The sequence below is a fragment of the Doryrhamphus excisus genome, linkage group LG20 (assembly GCF_037039965.1).
Source record: "Doryrhamphus excisus strain RoL-2023G ecotype Guam linkage group LG20, RoL_Dexc_Guam_v1.1, whole genome shotgun sequence".
NCBI classification, from domain to species: Eukaryota; Metazoa; Chordata; class Actinopteri; order Syngnathiformes; family Syngnathidae; genus Doryrhamphus; species Doryrhamphus excisus.
In genome coordinates, this window is record NC_136376.1 from 5231074 (window position 1) to 5251522 (window position 20449).

Below are 20449 nucleotides of genomic sequence, written 5' to 3' on the forward strand. Positions count from 1 at the left end.
ACATTTATAACATATTCATTGACTAAATAATAAAAACAAATAACCCTAAAAATTTAATAAAAAACTTATTTTGATTTAAACTAAGAGGTAAAAACAAAATTGGACAATAATATTTGAGTGTATAATATAAAGCACTAATATAAGAGTGCTTTATCTCGTCCTTGCCGGGTTTCATTTTAGAATCTTACCCCCGTCCTCCATCTTTTCTTCCAGGAGTTGTCGGCGTCACAGCAGCATCAGCTCCAGCAGAGGGCGGCTTACTTGTGTCAGCAGCGAGACAAGCTACGTGCGCTCAAGGAGCAGCAGAACAAGACCAAGCAAGCCGGCACGCCCGAGGAGGCGCCCGGCACCCCCTCACCACCGACACCTCTTCAGACCTCTGTGAGTCCATTAGATGTTAAGATTGGGTGGAATATATCCTCATTAAAACCCACTTTTCTCCTGTAGGAGATTTCTGCAGAGGAGCGGAAGAAGCTTCAGAAGAGAAAGCATCTGGCTGACAAGCTGAAAGAAGAAGTCATCAAGAAATGAGCGCCGCGTGCATCCACGTAAAATACGAACTCTCCTTTGAATGCAGTCTAAGGTTCCTAAACTCACCTTTGTTGTGTGGAATCAGGGTTTGTGCACCATGTCCTCGCTCAGTACACATCAAGACAAGTCAGAGATCTTCCTTTGTGACGATATGACTGTTTCCTTGTCTTCTCCAGAGGATGTCAAAGAGTGTGTCGAATGGAGCACTCTGATCTTAAAGACTGTTTTTTCACGTCATCATTGGACTTGAGTGTCCAGGTGGAAGAAAATCATTGTACATATGTTGAGATGTAAAAAAAAAACCCCAAAAAAAACATTCCACATGCATGCAACTTGCAGAAAGATATCTCAGAATGCAATGCTTGGAGCTTCAGAAACTGGACCCGCTGGTTCATGCACATTTACACCACTAGATGGCAGCATTTAGAAAGCATGTGTACGTAATAGTTTCTAAGTGGAAACAACTGTGATGCAATATTATCCCATGTTGTTACATAAATAATTCGTAAAGTGGATGTTATTAAAACAAATGTTAAGTAATATGCCGTCAGTACCAGATTATATCGGACATTCAGGGTCACATTTGGTCAAAATGTTACAAAAATGTCAAGACAACCTGCCAGGTGATAGTTGGGTCTATTCCCCTTTAGAATTCCTAGAGAAAACAAAGACTATGGCCGAGTCAATCCCTCCTTGCATGTTTGTAAGAAGACATTTTGTAATAAAAATATATGCAACCCTCATTCGCAACTAAATTAGTGCTTCATTAAGATGTCATTTAATTGATGGCATCGCTCCTCCCATTTGCAATTTGGCAGACACCGCTTAATACTCAATTGAAATATAACTTGAAATAAGACTGGAAATAACCCACAAAGTAAGTGAAATTGCAGAAACAGCTGAATAGAAGTAATGGGCCGAGGTACAAATGTTCTGATTGAATGTGTGCCAGGAGAGGAAAGGGTGAAATAGCACCAGAAGGGTAAGAACAGCCTAGTAAGTAAAAAAATACATCTAAAATTCAAAACTCAAGACATCCCAAAATGTTGGCTGCAAAAGTGAATTTACTGCAGTTTTAATGTTTGTTGTTTTTTTTAAAACCAGCATTTGCAACTTACATTGAATCAAAGGAACTGGACTGAAAGGGAGAACAATGACATCACCGCTGTGCGATGATTACAAATTAAAAAAAAAAAAAAACAGTTGGGTGAGTATTGCTGTCCCCCTTTCCAAATGAAACGGGCAAATGATTTAAAAAGAGGCAAAAGGGAAAAAAAATCATCATCTGTACAGTACTTTTTAACAAAAGTGGTGAAATACGGGATCCCTGGTCGCCTGAGACGTCCTGCTCCTGTGTTCCTGGTTCACACTTGGACATGCGTGACCAACGACATGGAGCGGCCAGTCAAGCGTCCTAACAACTACGAGGGCTAGTCCTGCTAGCCTGACTGGCCTGTGGCACGGTGTGTCCACGGGCTGCCTCCATCGCGGAGCTCAGCGGCTCGGGCTTGGATGGGGGGGGGAGGTGGGGATGAGGCGATTCCTGTACCACATTAGGCTCTGTTGCTATAGCAACAGAGGCAGCAACAGGAGACGGCCTTGGCACTTGTATTTCCGCTGTAGCCTCTCTGGTGGCGTCGGTGTGGAGGGCTAGGAGGACAGTGTGGGTCAGACCTGGGACGGCGATGGAGGAGGCGAGCCGTGAGTTAGTTAAAGGTTAGTGAAGGTCCTCGGGAGGAGGAATGGAGCGAGGTGGTCTTAAATCCGCCTTGACGTGGTCCGAACAGTTCCAGGGGGGGGACCAGTGACCAAGTCCAGCTAGAGAACAGGAGGGACCGTGACGCCCGTCCCGACACTGGGGGGACATTCAGCCTTAACAGCTCAGGCGGGGACGCTTTCTCGGGGAGTGCTCCTCCTCGTCTTCTTCCTCTTCATCCTCGTCGTCGGGGTAGTCCACCAAGCCAACCAGAGTCGTCTAAGAGGAACATTTGTCACATTGACAACATGATACCTCAATTTATGTACTGGGAAATACCGTTATGGCCAGACCGTATGAGGAAACCAGTATGAACTCGAAGCGGGTGATAATTGTAGAGGTGGTATTTAAATAGATTTGGAATGCAGCCTTTAGATAATCATAATAATAGTGTCTAGAAGTACCGTTAGCCAATCACGTTACTTTATTTTTACCTTCACTACAGGAGAGGCGGGCAGAGCGACCGTCTTGACCGAGGATGTCGAGCTGTTGTTGGGTGTGGCGGCGGGCGAGGAGGGCGGGAGAGCGGCGGCTTTGCCGTTGTTGGCTCCGTTGGCGGCGCCTGCTGAGACAACGCGGAGTTGGCTCACCTTGGAAGGAGAGTCCTAAAAGGTGGACTTCGCGTTATTCCGAATGAGAGCCGCTGTTTACCTTTTTTGGCCTCCATGTATTTGCCGTAGCCGTCGGAGTAGTCGTCCTCCATTCGGCTCTTGTCCACGGCGTCTGCTTCGTCGTCGTCTTCCTCGTCGTTCAACCACAGCTCTTCGTCCTCGTCCAAAGATCGAGCATCTCTGCGAAATCTTTAAATGACGCAAATGCATCACGATGAGGATACTTAGTAGGGATGAAAATGAGTCTATGATTTTCATTGAAAACCTGTTTACAAACATTAGTAGAGCCCTATAGACATTGGATGGATGGATGGATGGACGGACGGACGGATGGATGGATAGACTTCCTTTATTGTCATTGCACAATAACACAGCAGTGAAATTGCCAACGAAATGTCGTTGCCTGGCTCCCCTATAATAAATATTAATAATAATGTGGAGAATAAATAGATGACAAACAGTAAATTACACAAATTATTTAAATAATTTTGAATAAATAATTATGTATATATTATAAAATATATATATATTATATAATAATTTAATGTTTTTAATGTCTAACTTTTTATATCTGACTGCTGTGCCCCGCCCCGCTTTTACTCGTGTTTTAACGAATGAATGTTGTATTTTAATGCATCTTTTACTCAGTTGACTTGCTTTTATTCAACTCTTCTTTTATTCAACATTCTTCTGTAAAGTGTCTTTGAGTATTTTGAAAAGCGCTATACAAATAAAATGTTATTATTTTATATAAGTTTTGTGTGTGCGTGTGGGCAGGTAGAGGGGCTTATTTGCCAAGTATAAATAATATGTGTAAATAACACAATATAAGACATATCAGACTTAAATAGGATAACTGACGCATTTGTAGTTCCTTTCAGGAATTCAGGTATCTGGATCAGAGGTGGAAAATATGTGGTTGGGTCACGAACAGAGCTGCTGAGTTAGTCCACACAGATGGACCGTCGACATCATTCCATTGTAGGGTAAAAAGCGTCCAAACCTTGTGAGCTTCTGACTCTGCCTGTCTTTCTCCTGCTCGTATCGATCTTTCAGGCCCTTGAAGGTCTGCACGTACTCGATGGATTCAAGTGCTTTGTAGAAGTTGTCCACGATGTGAGCAATGAGGGACTTGACGTCCTCCTGCAAACAAAAAAAGACATCCAGTGTCCAAACCATCTAATCGGGGCGCCTCAACATGAATGAACCCTTTTTTTTTGTCGAGGGCTCACCACTTTGATGAACTCAAAGAGCTCGATGATGGCCGAGTTGAGGAGGTTGTATCGTGTGCCGTTGTCCAGCAGGGCGTTGATGACCGGCTCAAACAAGTTCCCTTTGATGATGTAGCGGTTGTAGTACTCGTCCTTGAGACCGATGATCCTGCGCATGAAACGCAGGGCGCCTTGGACCGCCACACACACAAGTCAACTTGGTACGAATCAGGCTGTGGTGTGTGTATGTGTGTGTTTATATACTGTACACTCACAAAGAGCAAGGAAGGTGTGCTTGGAGTTCATGAGCACAAGCACTCTCCTCAGCAGGTCTTTGTTCATGATGTAGGTCTTGATGTGGTACGTGTGGTGCTCCACACAGAAGGTCAGCAGCTCCAGGATCAGCGCCAACAGCTGAGCCGTCTGAAAGTTATCTACAGAAAAGGTTGAGGAGTTTTACTGATTGGATTTTTTTGTTTTTAACGTCCCCTAAAATGCCAAAGTGACTTTTTAATGAGATTCCAACAGTATTGTTATATCTATCATCTCCCTCATGCGTTTGCTTTATTTTTTATGAAGGACATGATTGGTGGAAACACTTAGGATGAGCCCGCCCCATGGATTGGATTGGATTAGATTAGATATACCTTAATTCATCCCTCAGTGGGGAAATTTACATTGCAGAGCAGCAAAGAGGACATAACCAGTTAAACAGTGACAAAATAAACAAACAACCTAAAAGTAATAACAGTTTAACAATTTTAATTATATGACATAAAATGAGATATATGACCAGTATATACACGCCCACCACAATGGAAAAAGCAGGCTTCACTACACATATGAAAATAAAGTCTGACTTTCTGCAAACTATCCGTCAGTTAGTTCCTGACATGAGAGCTGTGAGTTCAAAGACGGGGAGTTGAAATGTTAAAATGCTACTAAAAAAACTTTGCCAGTACATTTAAGAAAAGTTTGAAGACTCGTGTCACGGAAGGGAACCGAACTAACCTGGACACACGGGGTTGATCTTGGTGGATCCCTCTTGTAAATCTTTGAAAAAAACAAGCATAAAAGAGTGAGAACCTCCATTCGTTGCACACGTTGAGAACGTAGCATGTGTACAGCCCCGCTCACCCTTTGAGTTTTTGTCATGAGCCGTGTTGGCCAGCAGCGGTGCGGTTAGAACGTGCATGCAGTACTTGTAGAAGAAACTCAGGAATTCCGTCTTTTCCGTTTTCTGGAAGGACACAGAGAGGCGTGTGATTCCTGGGTAAACGCTGTCAAACACAATACAGACTTGCGGCTTCTCTAAGAGTGTCGAGATGTGCCTACATTGGTGGAGGCCAGCATGTTTTCAGGGTCGATTAGCGTCCTGAGCAGCCCCATCAGCTGGACGGCGCCGCCTAACTCGGGGTCAGAGTCGCAAATCATTTGCTTGATGACGACATTGATGAGGAGCACGTCCTGGAAACAAACACAAAGTCAGCACGCTGACACTGAAAGGCATAAAGAAGAACGTCAATCAAATGTACGTATATACGAAGGGTACTTGATTGCTTACATCATCAGTCTGCTGTGGCTCCTGCATGACAAACTCTCTGACCATGGACGGGCTGAATTCCACCAGGTAGGAGAAGATGTCTGTGGCCGCTGCCCTCACCTGCAGGTCATCCATTCCCTGGAGGAGAAAAACAAAACAGCAATCAGCAGCTGAGATTCCGCACTCCATCCTCGCGGTAATTCCACCCGAAATATGCACAGCGCCTCACCATGACTATTTCCAGCGCAGGCAAAATGCCGAGATTTGCCAGCATTTTGAAGAAGGCGTCCCTGTTTTGAGGCTGCAGCGTTTGCGAGAACGCACAGAACTCCTTGACGAAGTTCACCTGAGCATAAGAGAATCGAAACAAGGTTAAAGAACAACAAAAATGCTTGGTGTAAGTACTTTTTAAAACAATAAGCAGCTGTGATATGAAGTTTTTCTCATGTATGATGTGTGGTATATACTGTTGTATGTCAATTGCATGAGTACATGTCACTGTTTATGCTTATGTCATTTTATTGTATATGATGTTAAGTGTTGGATCTCACTTACACGATCTTTCATGTGTACCAAGCATGAGTGCATGTCAGGTGATGACTATGACGCGTTTAAGGACTACAGATTAAAATTTCCTCAATGCTACATCTGGTGCATGCGTCCATTCTATGTGAATGTGAAGTACACGCTGGCCATAAGTTAATATATTTTGAAAAATCAGTTCCACTTGTCCAGTAAAGACGTGACTGCTTTGAATACATGACATCACGTTGCAATTGTATTGTATTAGTTTTGTAAGGCATTACTACTATGGGAGGGGGATTGATCCAAATATCGATAGTATCACTACCAGGGTGGTAGGCCTGTCACGATAATCAATTAAAGGGGATCTATTATGATCATTTTCTGGCCTTTTGTATTGAGTTGTGGAATGCTATAGAGCAGCTACACATGATAACCAGCACGCCAAGCTTTCTAGATCTTCCTGAATATGCACATATTCCAATTGTATTTCTTTGGATTTCGTGGTTTCCACGACAGTCTAAACAGTCCGTTTTAATGTATCCCACCCATAGTTTGTAGTTTGAGGATTTCCGGTGTTGTGTCGCTAGCTGCAACCCCAACTTTATAGGACTTGATAATACAGGTTTATCTTTTTTTAAACGTACGGTTTTAACATACAGCCATATATGTTGGATCCCGAATCCGATCCGGAAGTAGAGACTGGACAGTCCGAAGAGGTTACTTCAAGGTGTCGCTCAATGGTAAGTAGCTTTAGCATTTTAGTGTTAGGTTTTCAACAGCATTGGTAACATGTAATGTGTTTTTTTTTTGTGGGACTACCAGTGTTAAAACAAAAAAACTCAGGGACACCCACTAATTGGGGTGGGAAAAAACCCCAAAATTGCTTGTGTTTCCGTCTGACATTTTGGAAGGAAATAAGGAAATCTGAGGTACCAATGTATATTCTTAAATTGTTGTCATAAATGTGTCATTAAAATGTCGATTACCGCAAATATTTGTCTTGTCCTATGTTTTATTCAATTATGTCCAACAAATTGAAAGAAGTCTCAGCGCTGCATTTAGTTGGAATTGGACTGAGGATAAGTGGTATAGAAAATGGATGGATGGGTGGATTGATTCATACCAAAATTTGACGCATCACCCACCTCAAGCTAGGACCACTATACTATAGCAAGTGGAAGTTTCTATTAAATTGTACTTCAGGTATGCAGGGAGTTAAGTATATATTACCATACCAACAGATTCCATTCAAAAAAAAAAGTGTTGACTTACAAGTTCCCGCCGTTTACTCTCCTCTGTGGATTCATCTGTGAGCTGTGCAAAAACCTCAGTGAGGAACTTCTCATCCTCCTGCAGCATAGGAAAATACTGATGGTGAACAAATCAACACCAAAGGAAATAACCTGGTCGAGCATCCAGCAAGTTAAATGTGACATACCATACACAATCTTATCTTACTAATAAAAATACAGGTGTGTAAATGTGTTGGTCCCCTTTCTGATTTCTTCTTTTGGCATTTTGGTCACACTTCAATGCTTCCGATCAAAAAAAATGCTGTTTGTTTGTTTTTTTTAATGAAAATTACCCCAAGAGCACAACGACGACTCATCTGAGAGGTCACAAAAGACCCCACAACAACATTCTGCAGGCCTCACTTGCCGCAGTTAACGTCAGCGCTCACAGCACCACCATACTGTATGGCGGTACGAAATCTGATGCTGAACAAAAAGAACATTGAGGATCGTCTCAATTTTGCCAGAAAGCATCTTCATGATCCCCAAGACCTTTGGGGAAAATACTCTGTGGTCTGACAAAAACCCTCGAATGTGGCTGGCCTCTCCTTCCTGCTGTGGTGTCCTCGGACTTTGAGGCATTCAGGCACACTCGTAATTTTGAGTGAATCGGTGGTAATTGTTTTTCATTTTTATTCATGTACCCCCTGTGGCAATAGACGTACCCCACTTTGGGAACCACTGCTATATATGATATGCACTAAGAAAAATTATTTGACTTGAATTATGGATGGTAAACTATTTTAGATACCTGTAATGCAATTCACCGGACAACCACGATATAACAATGTTGCATTGAATTGGTGCAATAACAATAAAACATGAAACTTGATAAATAATTTAATATAAAATTACAAACTTCAACTTTTGCGCTGAAAATAAAACATGTAATTAATGCATGTGTAATAATCCTGTCCAAGAAGTGATGTAGACGGTCATTGTGATCCAAAAGTGTCTGTTCATACCTGCAACATACTGACGATCTCCACCTTGTTGAAGAAGATGAAGGAGTTAAGCGTGGACAAGAAGTTCTCCTCAAAAACCGATGGCGTGGGAAGGATGATGTCCTGGATGTACTGCACACGGTAGGTCTGGTGGATCTTCTGCCGTAGCTCAGAGTCCGTGATGGGGATGACCTCCTTGAACTTTGCCGTCTTGGTCAAGAACTCCCGGTGCCGCTTGGGCTGGACCAGCGCAGGGTCGTACTCCAGACAGCCCACCACGTCCATGATGCAGTCGTCGGAGAACATCACCTCGAAGAGGGCGGCTTTGTTGAGGAACAGGACGCCCCGGACGATCTCGTAGAGGTGATGGAGGCCTTCCCTGTTGTCCAGGTCCTCGCACACTCTGAAGAGGCCCAGCAGTTTCTTGAGGTAGCCTTCGTTCATGAGGGCCAAAGCCAGTTTTTCCCTACGGATGGGCGACGACAACACCGACGTCACCAGGTCGGCTATCTCCTCCAGGCGGCTCAGCTCGCAGGGGGGCAGCTCGACAAGGTGGCTTGTCTCTGGGATCTCCTCAAAACGCTCCTCCTCTGACTCGTCAATGGGGTCCTGGGTGATGTCCAGAGCGGGGTCCTTCCCTTGCACCTGAAGTCAATAAATGAAAAAAAAACAAGGTTAAATGCCATACTTTCTACATGCCAACCACTAGAAACAATCATTTTCTGTTATGCCCCCCCTTTTTAGCCCCAGCCTGATTTGAAATGCTAGAGAAATTGATAATATTTATTTAATTATCTGTATAGACCGGACTTGAAACTGAAAAATGTAAGAAAAAGAAAAATGAAGAGCATCCAAGTGTATTCAGGAGTCAAATTGCATTCATTCATTTTCTAACGCTTATCCTCACAAAGGTCACAGGGGTGCTGGAGCCTATCCCAGCTGTCTTCGGGCGAGAGGCGGGGTACACCCTGGATTGGTCGCCAGCCAATCACAGCGCACATACAGACAAACAACCATTCACACTCACATACATACTATTTGGAGTCGCCAATTAACCTGACATGCAACCGCACTTGTCCGTTATAACTAGACCCAAAATGACAAGTGTCAACGCACCCCAATACTGCAGTATCATGATTATATCCAGCCTTCACATGACATAACTTTCTTATCCAAAACAACACCAAGACTAGACTTTGCCTTTACCTGGCAAATCTTCTCCCAGATCTCATCGCAGCCTGCCTTCTCCTGGAAACTCAACGCCAGATCATAATTGTCGGCCTCGGACCAGACAATCAGTGTGTCCTGCAAAAAACAATGATGCGACAATATATGTGCATAGTTTAGCACACATATAAAATGATTGTGCCTGTAAATATTCTCATGAATCCAGTTCATTGCATGAAAATGAAAGAATTCCAAATAAAAAATGTACAAACTAGGAATGCAAATGATTATGTATGAGGTTTAAGTGACCGTTATAAACAGTTGAACTATTTTGGTAGTAAAGATTGCAAAAATAAAACATTGTTTCAAATGTTGTGATTTGCTTTTGTGGCTTATCCAGACTAGAGCTGCACTTACCTGTTGTTTTTGATATGCAGTATTGGGGCTAATCTTCGACTCTAACAAAAGTGAGCCTAAAACAAAATCAACAAGTTAGACTTGGGGAAATAAAAACAAAACGAGGAAGTTGTTTGCTGGTTAGTTTCCATCTATTATATGCTAGTAAGGACAGACAATGTGAGACCTGGCTTATGTTTAGCTTCGGACAAAGACAAAGTTCGACAGAGCTTGTTAGTCACCGCAAAACATGTGCGTTTTTTGAAAAAACACACCGAATATCGGATACAAGAAGAAACCGGTTTAAAGGAAAGTGTAAATACAAATAAGATCAGACTTTAAGGGCCCCCATGCTGAAGCTATCACGCCAATGCTAAAGAAATTAGCTTGCTAGCACACATTGTCCTAACAGCTATAACATATGCTAAAAGATACACACATTTTTAGATTAAACAGCACCGCACTCTACATAGTTCGCTCTCGACTCCCCCACACAAACTTGACTCGCGGTTAAAGCAAACAACAATAACGGAGCACACAATGCTAACCTTAGCTAACCTAGCATTAGCGTGGCTTTGCTAACGTGGGAACTTACCGTCCGATTCCGCACGAACCAATAAAGATATCCCCTTCAGGCGCTCCACAAAGGTGGACGAAACGTGCCCGGTACCCCGATCGTCCCACTGTCGGTCTTCGTTCAGCGTATAAACCTTCACACGCCGCCGAGTGTCCGACATTGTGAAGGGAGTCGGGGAGCTAGCAGGCTAGCTGTACTGCTAACGAGCTACTACGCCTTTCGCCGTCTTTCTGTTTTCCTCCCTAGCCTGACAACTTTGTTTGCAGCCGCATGTTATGGAACATGCAGCGTGAAACCAAAGTGTTGGAGAAATGCCTACTGCCTCCTTAGCATACCCGGCGACGGAAAAAGTCAAAGTGGAGCCCTCGTTCGGAATAGTTTTTTTTTTTAAAAATGCCAGGAAGACAACAACTACGGCGGCCTCCTCGCTAACGTCCACTGGGCGCCATCTTGTAATCCGATCTTCTGCTCTTTGGGTCGCTCGACGTCAATCAAATGCACCCAAAGAGGAAATCATTACAGATTCTATCATGAAAATCACGTAACGCAACGAACTTTATAAAACTAAAACGCAAATCCTCAAAAACATGTCAAACAAACGGTCCAATTCATGCTATTATCACGATAACAATCAACTACAATTACTTTACTTTATATTGTAATTACGTATTAAATTTTGTGCCAAAATTATTTTTTACATACATATTTAATGAGTTATATTTAAAAACTTCATGTTTACAATTGGGACTGGAAACGTGCATGTGCATCATACTGACGTTTTTTTGAAAAAACTTTATTCAACACCATTAGAGGGACACAACATTAGAAACACTACTACTACGCTATGACGCACCCAACAATAATCATATTTAATGAGAATTATCATCCTCGGAGATGCACATCACTGTCTGACTGCCACATTATATAGTTTATCAAATAAATACCCTGATAATTGGGACTTTCGTAGTACAGACAAAATGAATACAACTGAACACAGTACAGACCATACTGAAACTAATCCTGCAAATAATTGTGGTTGTAGCTTGCAGTTGTGGCGTATTATTTTCTTCAATTAAACTGATTATCTTTGGAAAGCCAGATTTGTGTTCCCAAAATGACATCGAATGTAAATTGAAAATATAAAGACGGTCACATATGTAGATTTTTCCAATTACTTAACCCGACAATTAGGACACAGTCACAGTAATGCACAATCCAAAAAGTTTATTTACATAATGACTGACTCGGATTGATAGCTAGATACATACTGTAGATACAGGACTACTGGTCATTACTGTATTGTGAAAGATAATGACATATCCCACCCAAGTGGACCACTGATATTTAAAAACAATATTTTACACCTTTCATACGATGCCTTTGTCTGTCGCATAATTCCTCACAGCTCGAAAGTCACTTTGTCACAGTAAATGCAAAACAGAGCACGTTTATAACTTGTGCTCCGCATCCAGGCTGGACTGCATTCAAGTGCCACATCCAAATCCACCAGATGATTGGCATTTAGTGTCATTCACTTGAGATCAGCTAATGAATCTGTTGTGTTGTTTGCGTTGGATCCCATGGAGATGCTCTGCTTCTCGCTCAGCGTCTTCACCACCGTGGCCGCAGGAGACTGGAGGACTTTCCGAGACAGTCTCATTCTGCCGTCTGTGGGGTCCCGTCCAAAATACTTGACCTGGTGAAAGAGTCACCGTGTGAAGTTTACATAGAGTGTGGACTGTTTGCTCATAAGAAATGCTTCCTGTGACGGCCAACCTGAATCTGCTGCCCCACGTCTAAACCCAGAGCACTTGGATGTTTGATCTATGAGGGGAAAAAAAAAGAACATTTAAATGGTGACTGGAATTGCAAACATGTTGCAGAGGGCGAGCTACATACCCGTTTGTGGTCCAGTTGGGAGTTGTGCAGAAGCACGGCACTCATGTTGGGATAGAGCTTCACCATGACGCCAATGTCCCTGCAGCACAGAACAAAAAAATAATAAATACAATAAAAAAAAAAAATCTCAATTACCATTGAAAACAGCCATTCCATGTTTTTTAAGGGCCTGGACTTACCTTACTTCAGTGATGGTGGCAGTGTAAATAGCACCAAATTCTAGTTGCTGCTCTTGCTGCAACAGAAAATGCACTTTATGTACACACGAATAGTCATAGTAGATGATCAGTCACCAAATTTTGAATTGGGCAAGTGGTAAACTTCGCTACAGATGTTGGAAACAAATAAAACCTTTACCATTACCCATCTAAAGTATGTTCAAGTGCAAGGACAATCACTCCTCTGCATTTTTGTTGACTGCTTGCTGCTTACAAGTAATCTGTTAAATAGACAATCTATGTCAGCAGTGTTAGTGTATACGTGTTTGGCGCAGAGTCCTTAGCTTTTTGAAAATTCGGTACCTGATTTAGTTGAACATGAATGAATGTTTGTGGTTATTTTAGATTAAATTTACTTATATTAAAAAAAGACAAACATCTTGGAGGCTCACATCATCTCTGCAGATCTCACTGATGAAGTCCTGCGCCTCGCTGAGGGCTCCTGGCGTGGGTGCGAACACGGAGAAAGTCTCCTCGTCCACCTGACTTATTGTCACACCTTAAAACGACACCAAAGCCTTCCACATACGTATATACTGACCATATATAAAAACCAAACAACCGATGTTACCTGTTTGAGCTTGTAATCTGCGAAGGTTGTACCCTCCTGGGCCCACAAAGCGAGCCCGTCTGGACACGGGGACGTGCACGTTCTCTGCAGACGCACGAGCCATAATTTTGTTTAACTTCATTAGGTCAAAAGGTTATACTCGTTTCTATCCAAAACTCACCGACAACTGGCCCGTTCTCCTTCCTGGCTGCCCTCGGCTTTGGTATACATTTGTTCATGATGCCCAGGATTTCTCGCTTTGCCACTGAAATGTCATTAAAAGAGGTTACCAAACCCCCACATTACAATTACTGTACACAGAAGTAAGAACACCCATGTTTAAGGACAGTATACTTTGCCAAGACACAACACAATAGAGATGATATGCTTTAGAGTAGTCTGTGTACAGCTTGTATAGCAGTATCGATTCACTGAACATGAGTCAACACACGTTAGCAACACAAGTTACAACGTGCATGAGTGCTGCGGTCAACATGTACGGTGGGTGACACTGAAGCGGAAATTGGGTTGCATGGCAGTTTTCCCAAATAAGGAGCCCCAAAACACCTCCAAGATGGTGAGTGCCTGGCTGAGGAAGCTGAAGTGGAAGGTGCACCAACGAAGGAACCATCTCCACCAATGGAATCAGTAGAGCTCTGGTTAAGGCATTGCAAGATACAATGGTGCTGTCATGTGTACTCACTTGCGTTGTCAGCTGTTAATAACAATAATAATCATAGCCGTTAATAATAATAACTAGTTGTCAACCATTTGAGATAGCTATTTATAAAAATAATGGCTGCATGTTGAAGCATTTTCAATGGAGAGCAAATGTATACTGCAGTACAAGCTGTACACTGACTACTCTAAAGTATCACCGAGTTTACTTTCTACAGTATTGTCCCTTGGCAAGGTATAATAAAGTAGCTGAAATCTACGTGTCTACGTGTATAAACCCTACCTGTGCCCTGCTGGATGGCCTCCATGACCACCCTGAGAGGCAAACCTGGAATCTTCACGTCAGCCTGGAGATGTAACAAGCGGAGTAAATAAGTGAGCAACTGGTGTTGTGGGAAAAAAAAAACACTTCAAGATGTCGGCGCCCGTGTTACCTGTAAAGCAGTGATGCCTTTGTTTGTTCCTGCCAGCTTGAAGTCCATGTCTCCAAGGTAGTCTTCTATTCCCTGGTCCCCCCCAAAAAACAACCTCATCGTCGGATTTATAAGTGCTTTATAGTCACTGTTATTTCACCAGATTTTACCAGAATGTCGGTGAGCAGTCTGTAGTCGAGGATCTCTGTGGGTTTCTCTGGGTTGGACTTGGAGATGAGGCCCACGGCGACACCAGCCACAGCGGAAGAGATGGGCACGCCTGGTAGACAGCGGAACTCAAGTATCCGTTTTTCCCTTTTGCACATAAGTAATATTTCCACACATTTTGTGAAGAATACCTGCGTCCATGAGAGCGAGGCTGCCGCCGCATGCCGAAGCCATGGATGAAGACCCTGAGAAGTAACGCAAGGCGCGTGAATAAACAGTGAGGAACGGGGTCATCATTCGTCAGACCCTCACCGTTTGACTCCAGGACCTCGGCAGTGACCCTGATGGTAAAAGGGAAGTCTTTGGGGATGACGGGCCTCAGCGCTTTCTCAGCCAGGGCGCCTGCAAACACACACATTGGGTGTTCCTAATCAAGTGTCCAGTGTGTGTTGCTGGTGTATTAGGAGGAACGGAATCCACGCTGACCGTGTCCGAGCTCTCTGCGGTTTAGACCTCCCATCTTTCCGATCTCATTGGTTGCATAGGGTGGAAACTGGAATAACAAGAATTAAAAAGGTTTATTATTATTATTATTAATTTTAATTTTGCTGGGGTTTTGTTTGTTTAATTTTATTTCTACAACGTGCTGCATTTTTGGACACCCCGAGTGTAGGACAACGAGACAAAAAGGAGTTGACTTACTTCATAATGAAGCATGAAGTTCTTGTCCTTGATGCCACTGTTGACAGAAAAACAAATCACGCAAACTCCACACAGAGATGAGACGTGGAGAATCGAACCCGCGTCTTCACGATATGCTCAACATGCCAACCACTATTCCAAAGTTGAATTACCTTAATGCTGTGGTGATGATGTCGGTCTTAACGCTGGATTCCAGCGAATCAAACGTGACGCTGCACAGAACCTGAAAAACAACCACAAACATGACTCGGAATCAAACCTTTGTCCTAACTAAAGCCTCTCCAACACACCTGGGTTTGCCCCCGCTGGAACAAAGCTGAACCGTGAAGCGGTTTAAAGAGGTCAACGTCACAGGAGATGTTCCTCAAGGCACTGAGCTCCCTCCCATCACACCTAAACGTACAATCACGTGTTTTAAACGGATTCTATCATGGAGTGTAAAGAGATGGGAAAGTACATCTTGTATACCTCCTGTACTCGTTCAGCACCAAGTTCCTAAAGATCTCTTTGCTCACGGTGTTGAAGGACTCGATGACCTCAAAAGGTTCAGCTTGTGGAAATTTGTCTGTAAAGTAAAGAAAGGATTTCATCATAACTGATCATGAACACGTTTCTTTGTGTTACCCCGCAAACAAAAATGTACCTTTTAGTTCCTCTTCACTTTCTAGTCGAATCTTGTTGATGGCTTCATCTCTTGAAATCTACGTATGACAGTTGTTAACCACTTTATATAAACCCACACAGGGGGGCAGGTGGGGTTGATGCGTACCTTATCATGAGTGTGATCAGTGAAAACAGAATAAATCTTCTCAGAAGTTGATCTGCATGAAAATATGAAAAAAAAAGTTATGACTGAGGCCATGAATGGAATGGTGTTTCGTCTTGTTTGAAAATGACAACTTGTTCGTTACCTTGTGTTTTTTTCTGATGTCAAACTACCACGAATCATTCATAAAAGTAATGTGACATCTACAATGTACAGTATATAGAAATATGTATATATAGACACAGGCTGCACAGAGGTCCAGTGGTTAGCACACAGGCCTCACAGCTAGGAGACCCAAGTTCAATTCCACCCTCAGCCATCTCTGTGTGGAGTTTGCATGTTCTCCCCATGCATGCGTGGGTTTTTTTTCCGGGTACTCCGGTTTCCTCCCACATTCCAAAAAAAAACCATGCTAGGTTAATTGGCGACTCCAAATTGTCCATAGGTATGAATGTGAGTGTGAATGGTTGTTTGTCTATATGTGCCCTGTGATTGGCTGGCCACCAGTCCAGGGTGTACTTTTTAACATTATTAGAGCCTTCTAATCATAAAATGATTAGAAGGCTCACCCTTGCATCTGCATTACTCAATATAAGTGTAGATAAAACCCCGGCTTGCAACCTTAGTGGCGGGTGGACAAATGTGCGGAGGACAGGAAGTGATGTAAGAGGTTTAGAGTTGAGTTTGAGCTTGTCGTGGGTTACGGCCCCAACAGTAGACTGAGTTGTCTGATATTGGCTTTTTTGCCGAAAACCGATTTTTATTGGCCAACTCTCAATTTCCGATACCGCTATCAGCAGATACCGATATGTGAAACATATACCCAACACGTGTTGTATACAGCATTTTTTTTTAAATATCAGTTTTCATGATCAGGAAAAAATCTAATAGCGATAATATCCCTAATAATGATCATAGTTTTAGAATTGTGACCGTCAACCATCAGCATGAATCTTACTGTCGAATGTGGGCCACCATGTCCGCCGGGGCCGAGAACACTTTAACAGGCGTGCGCTTGGTCACTTTGAGCTCGCGCGCCAGCTGCTGGATGGCCAGGATGATCTGCTGGGAGTGTTTGACTCCCATTTTCACCGCGTGGGCGAAGTCCTGCTGCAGCATGTTCTCCGCCGACGCTTCTATCATCACTGACAACGAGTAAAGAAACAAGAGATGAGCGCCAAAGCCTTCAAAAAAGTAGATGATGGATTTTATTTTCTTAAAGACCTACCCACTTGACTGCTAGGGGCTCCAGCTACAATCATGTTAAGAGTACTGGAGGCCATTTCTGTCCTGGTGGGGTTGACCAGTAACTCGCCATCAACCATTCCCATACGCACGGCACCTGCAACACACACGTTTGTGAATTAACACAATGGATTCCAACCGATCCAAAGGATTGCTTACCAATGGGTCCATTCCAAGGGATGTCAGAAAGAGCCAGAGCAGCCGAGGCTGTAAAAGTAAGACAAAAGATCACTTAAAAAAAAACAATCGCAGTATCTATGGCCTCAAAGTGGAATATTGCATCATTACCTGCGTTGATGGCGAGTACATCTGGATCGTTGACACCGTCCACCGCGAGCAAGTTACACAGGATCTACAGGCAACTTTATTCTTATTTCATGTTAACAAAAAAAACAGTAAAATGTGCAGAAACGTAAACACACCTGAGTGTCATAAAAGTAACCAGGAGGGAAAAGAGGCCGAATGGACCTGTCTGAACATTGAAAAAAGCAAAATAAACAGCATAAATTAGCAATAACACAATCAAGTTAATATAAAGAAGGATTTCTCATCAAGTCACCTATGAGTCTGCTGGTGAGAATCTCATGGTCAGTGGTGCCCAGCTCTCGCCTTAAATAGTTAGTCGGGATTCGGCCGGCTGCGGCCGCTTTTTGTCTGTAGTCCACCTGTGAATAATCGCCATGTTATTTTGTATTTTGAGCTTCTTCCTGTGCAAATATATCAATAAATGCAAGGGTTGGTGTACCACAAGAGGCATAAACTGAGATGGAGATGGTTTGGTTTTGCTGACAGCCGTCACCATCACGGAGGTGTCGCCCAGCTTCACATAGCAGAACAAAAAACAAGTTAGCAATGCTATAACATGGATGACTATATGATGGAAGCAATGTGCATGGACCTACCTGAACTACAGCAGCTCCATCAGCAAACTTTGCTAACCTCCCAGAGGAGATCTCAAGCTTTCTACAAGTCACAAACATACATACAATACATATTTTATAACCAATGTTGAGATTTTTTGGGATGACACCAAAATTGAGTGTTTTGGTATCAAGTTGATGTGTTTGGAGGCAGAGAAATGATGAAAATGACACCGACAAAACCACCGCAACATCAAACATGGGGAATGTATGGGTCTTCCATGACAAAACATACAACCAAGGCAACAAAACAGTGGCTGGGGAATAAGTACATTAGTATACTGGGTAGGACTTTGACGGTCTGATCCGTCAAAACCTTGAGGTCTTGGATGGTGTCAGTGAAGAGGAGTGGACCAAAATGACACCTGACCTCTTTTCTTGCCAAAAAGTACGAAGCCATGTTTTGCTTTGACTGTATCAAATACAAACCCATTCATAACCTTTAATACATTCCCTTCTGGATTCTGTATGTTAAAGAAACCTACAATTACACGTCTGCCATTATGTATTATTCATGAAATGAGGCTAAGCTAACGCATTTTAGGACTTTGCAGCGTTTCAGGTGATGCTAAATCTTAGTAGCCCTTCCGAGTAAATCGAAACTACTCCATTAATGGGAAAATGAATGGGAGCAAGGAAAAGTCAACTCACTTCTCTCCAAGGTCCACTCCCACACGTCGTACGTTTTCATGACTTCTGTAAACACTCTGGTGGCACAAACGAACATGGCGGCGAGGAATAGAACGTCCTATATATCGTAAAAACCACATTATTAAAAAAACAATTGAAGAAAACAGTGACTTTACGACGCAGACAGACGCGTGCGGGACTCCATGACAGGGGGTCACATGTGCGGAAGTGACTTTGAGAAGGATGATTCCGATTGGACGTATTTGTTGACTGTCCGACAATAAAAGCGGTCCGATTTGCAACAGGACAAATCGTAGAAATGTATCGGTCCAGTTTATACTTCAAAATCAATTGTTACTTTTAAGGACCAAGGACTTTACCAAGGACAACATTTGAATTTTATTATATTTTTTATTGTATAGCAGGCTTAAGCGGACTGGAAAAACATGCTATATTTGTAGTTTCCACTTAAACTCAGATGTTTTCTGATCTAAATGACAACCTGCAGTTACTGCAGTCATCACTAGAGGTCGCCAGAGACCATCTTATCATTACTGATGGTTCTATTAAGTGGGGGTGGTGCTGTATTTTAATTTCTTCCCCCATAAATTAAAATTATTTATATACATGAATGACCCATAGATAAGTACATATACACTCATATAGAGATATATAAAAGAATTGGTACTGCATAATAATTTTAATACAGTATAACAGACAACTGCTACTTTAGAAACATTATGAAAAAAAACACACACACACTGTGCTCTTGATGAATTTTAATGACATCAAATGGATTTATGTAAAAGTGGAAAAGCAGGAAAACTCATCAGCGCCATCGTGTTCGTCGTCACAGCAACAATAACGGATCTGCAGGTCAAAGTTCAGCTAGACACTCCTGTAGGTTGGCTAACAGAAAGAATGTGTGTGTGCTTTTCTGTGTGAATAAGATGACAGAGAACTGCTTGAATTAATCCTATTGTTAACATGCGTTAAGATGACACATACATACAGTGCACACGCAACCGTCATGGCTTATGCAGTCATTTTTGAGTGTGCTGATTGGTCCACTGATTGCTCCATGCACATTGTCATTCTCCACTTGGAAGCATGTAAGACTTGTGTTGTTCAAACAGAATCATCCTCCTCGTTATCTTTTTTTTTTGGCTGTGATTTGAACATTGGCACTTAAATTGTCTTTTTATTTTTAGAAAGTTTAGTGCATCATCACAGTCCATCACGCTGAAGAACACGTGGCAGTTTGGTCTGCAACAAACAAACAAACAAAAAAAAGGGGGCGGAGAGATAACTGGGGCATCTTCGTCTGTTTCCTTGATTCAAGGAAGAAAAACAAAACGGAGAAAAAAGCAAAATTTCTCTACTGGAGGAGTGGGAAGAAATAAACAAGGATTTTACAATCTTTTTTTCCTCTCTCGCTGCTTCAATCGGCGTTCTCTACTCGGCTTCAGACACTCCGAGGCCGCCTCGCTTGCTGAGTTCCCCGGCCAGCCAAGAAGAAGAAGAAGAAAAATAGAAGAAATAGAAGAAGTGTGAAGATGACAAGAGAAGTTTAGAAACAGACAAGAAAATACAGCATCTCACATTTCAGCAAGCATGTCAGTAATACTCAAGAAATCAAAGCTGATTGTACTTAAGAGAAGTCAGTGTACAGCTTGAATAGCAGATTTACTAAACACTGATATTGTC

General features: G+C 42.6%; 4 protein-coding genes across 13 annotated transcripts in view; 1 reads left to right on the forward strand and 3 right to left on the reverse strand.

Moving 5' to 3' along the window:
• Positions 1-1796, forward strand: part of cfap36 (cilia and flagella associated protein 36) — a 6177-nt gene extending 4381 nt beyond the window's left edge. Inside the window, exons 10-11 of one of the 3 annotated variants that reach the window (XM_078787357.1) lie at positions 214-381; positions 448-1796. In XM_078787357.1, coding sequence (XP_078643483.1) covers positions 214-381; positions 448-531 — 252 coding nt within the window. In that variant the 3' untranslated portion in view covers positions 532-1796. The remainder of the gene's footprint in view (positions 1-213; positions 382-447) is intronic. The other 2 variants (XM_058058585.2, XM_058058586.2) reach the window with 2 other exon arrangements.
• Positions 1578-11155, reverse strand: ppp4r3b (protein phosphatase 4, regulatory subunit 3B). Of its 4 annotated transcripts, none has more exons than XM_058058581.2 (16): positions 10572-11148; positions 9998-10053; positions 9620-9718; positions 8435-9058; positions 7450-7527; positions 5882-5998; positions 5674-5790; positions 5445-5576; positions 5247-5349; positions 5121-5162; positions 4385-4543; positions 4131-4300; positions 3902-4041; positions 2939-3087; positions 2722-2852; positions 1578-2506 (listed from the first exon to the last, which is right to left on the reverse strand). In XM_058058581.2, the coding sequence occupies exons 1-16, from the start codon at positions 10711-10713 to the stop codon at positions 2405-2407; spliced, it is 2361 nt and encodes a 786-aa protein (XP_057914564.1). In that variant the 5' UTR covers positions 10714-11148; the 3' UTR covers positions 1578-2404. The 4 variants fall into 4 exon arrangements, with proteins under 4 accessions (XP_057914564.1, XP_057914565.1, XP_057914562.2 ...); XM_058058582.2 differs by having other exon boundaries at positions 2722-2849; positions 10572-11141; XM_058058579.2 differs by having other exon boundaries at positions 5121-5349; positions 10572-11155.
• Positions 11156-11358: 203 nt separating this feature from the next.
• pnpt1 (polyribonucleotide nucleotidyltransferase 1) lies at positions 11359-18984 on the reverse strand. Its single transcript, XM_058058583.2, has 28 exons — positions 18764-18984; positions 18095-18155; positions 17938-18012; positions 17752-17857; positions 17615-17664; positions 17481-17544; positions 17352-17399; positions 17176-17289; positions 16906-17092; positions 15951-16002; positions 15825-15882; positions 15650-15746; positions 15472-15574; positions 15334-15404; positions 15182-15218; positions 14966-15032; positions 14792-14881; positions 14671-14724; positions 14482-14591; positions 14333-14404; positions 14182-14245; positions 13402-13485; positions 13242-13325; positions 13063-13169; positions 12632-12687; positions 12453-12531; positions 12330-12377; positions 11359-12249 (listed from the first exon to the last, which is right to left on the reverse strand). Exons 1-28 carry the CDS (start codon positions 18880-18882, stop codon positions 12085-12087), a joined length of 2322 nt encoding a protein of 773 aa, XP_057914566.2. The 5' UTR covers positions 18883-18984; the 3' UTR covers positions 11359-12084.
• Positions 18985-19506: 522 nt separating this feature from the next.
• ccdc88ab (coiled-coil and HOOK domain protein 88ab) overlaps positions 19507-20449 on the reverse strand; it is a 51852-nt gene continuing 50909 nt past the window's right edge. For 4 of the 5 annotated variants that reach the window (XM_078787354.1, XM_078787353.1, XM_078787351.1 and 1 more), the window contains one exon: positions 19507-20234. In XM_078787354.1, coding sequence (XP_078643480.1) covers positions 20155-20234 — 80 coding nt within the window. In that variant the 3' untranslated portion in view covers positions 19507-20154. The remainder of the gene's footprint in view (positions 20235-20449) is intronic. The other variant, XM_078787350.1, reaches the window with a different exon arrangement.

Excerpts from the sequence above, each read along its gene's own strand:
- ppp4r3b (XM_058058579.2), bottom strand. The coding sequence starts at position 10,713 with ATGTCGGACACTCGGCGGCGTGTGAAGGTTTATACGCTGAACGAAGAC. Across the intron at positions 10,054-10,571 it reads GGTTCGTGCGGAATCGGACG|GCTCACTTTTGTTAGAGTCG; the intron begins GTAAGTTCCCAC and ends ATTTTGTTTTAG. Across the intron at positions 5,999-7,449 it reads AGAGTAAACGGCGGGAACTT|GTGAACTTCGTCAAGGAGTT; the intron begins GTAAGTCAACAC and ends TCTTATGCTCAG.
- pnpt1 (XM_058058583.2), bottom strand. The coding sequence starts at position 18,882 with ATGTGGTTTTTACGATATATAGGACGTTCTATTCCTCGCCGCCATGTT. Across the intron at positions 17,858-17,937 it reads CTCAGTTTATGCCTCTTGTG|GTGGACTACAGACAAAAAGC; the intron begins GTACACCAACCC and ends GATTATTCACAG. Across the intron at positions 14,405-14,481 it reads GACTGCTCACCGACATTCTG|GGAATAGAAGACTACCTTGG; the intron begins GTAAAATCTGGT and ends GGGGGGGACCAG.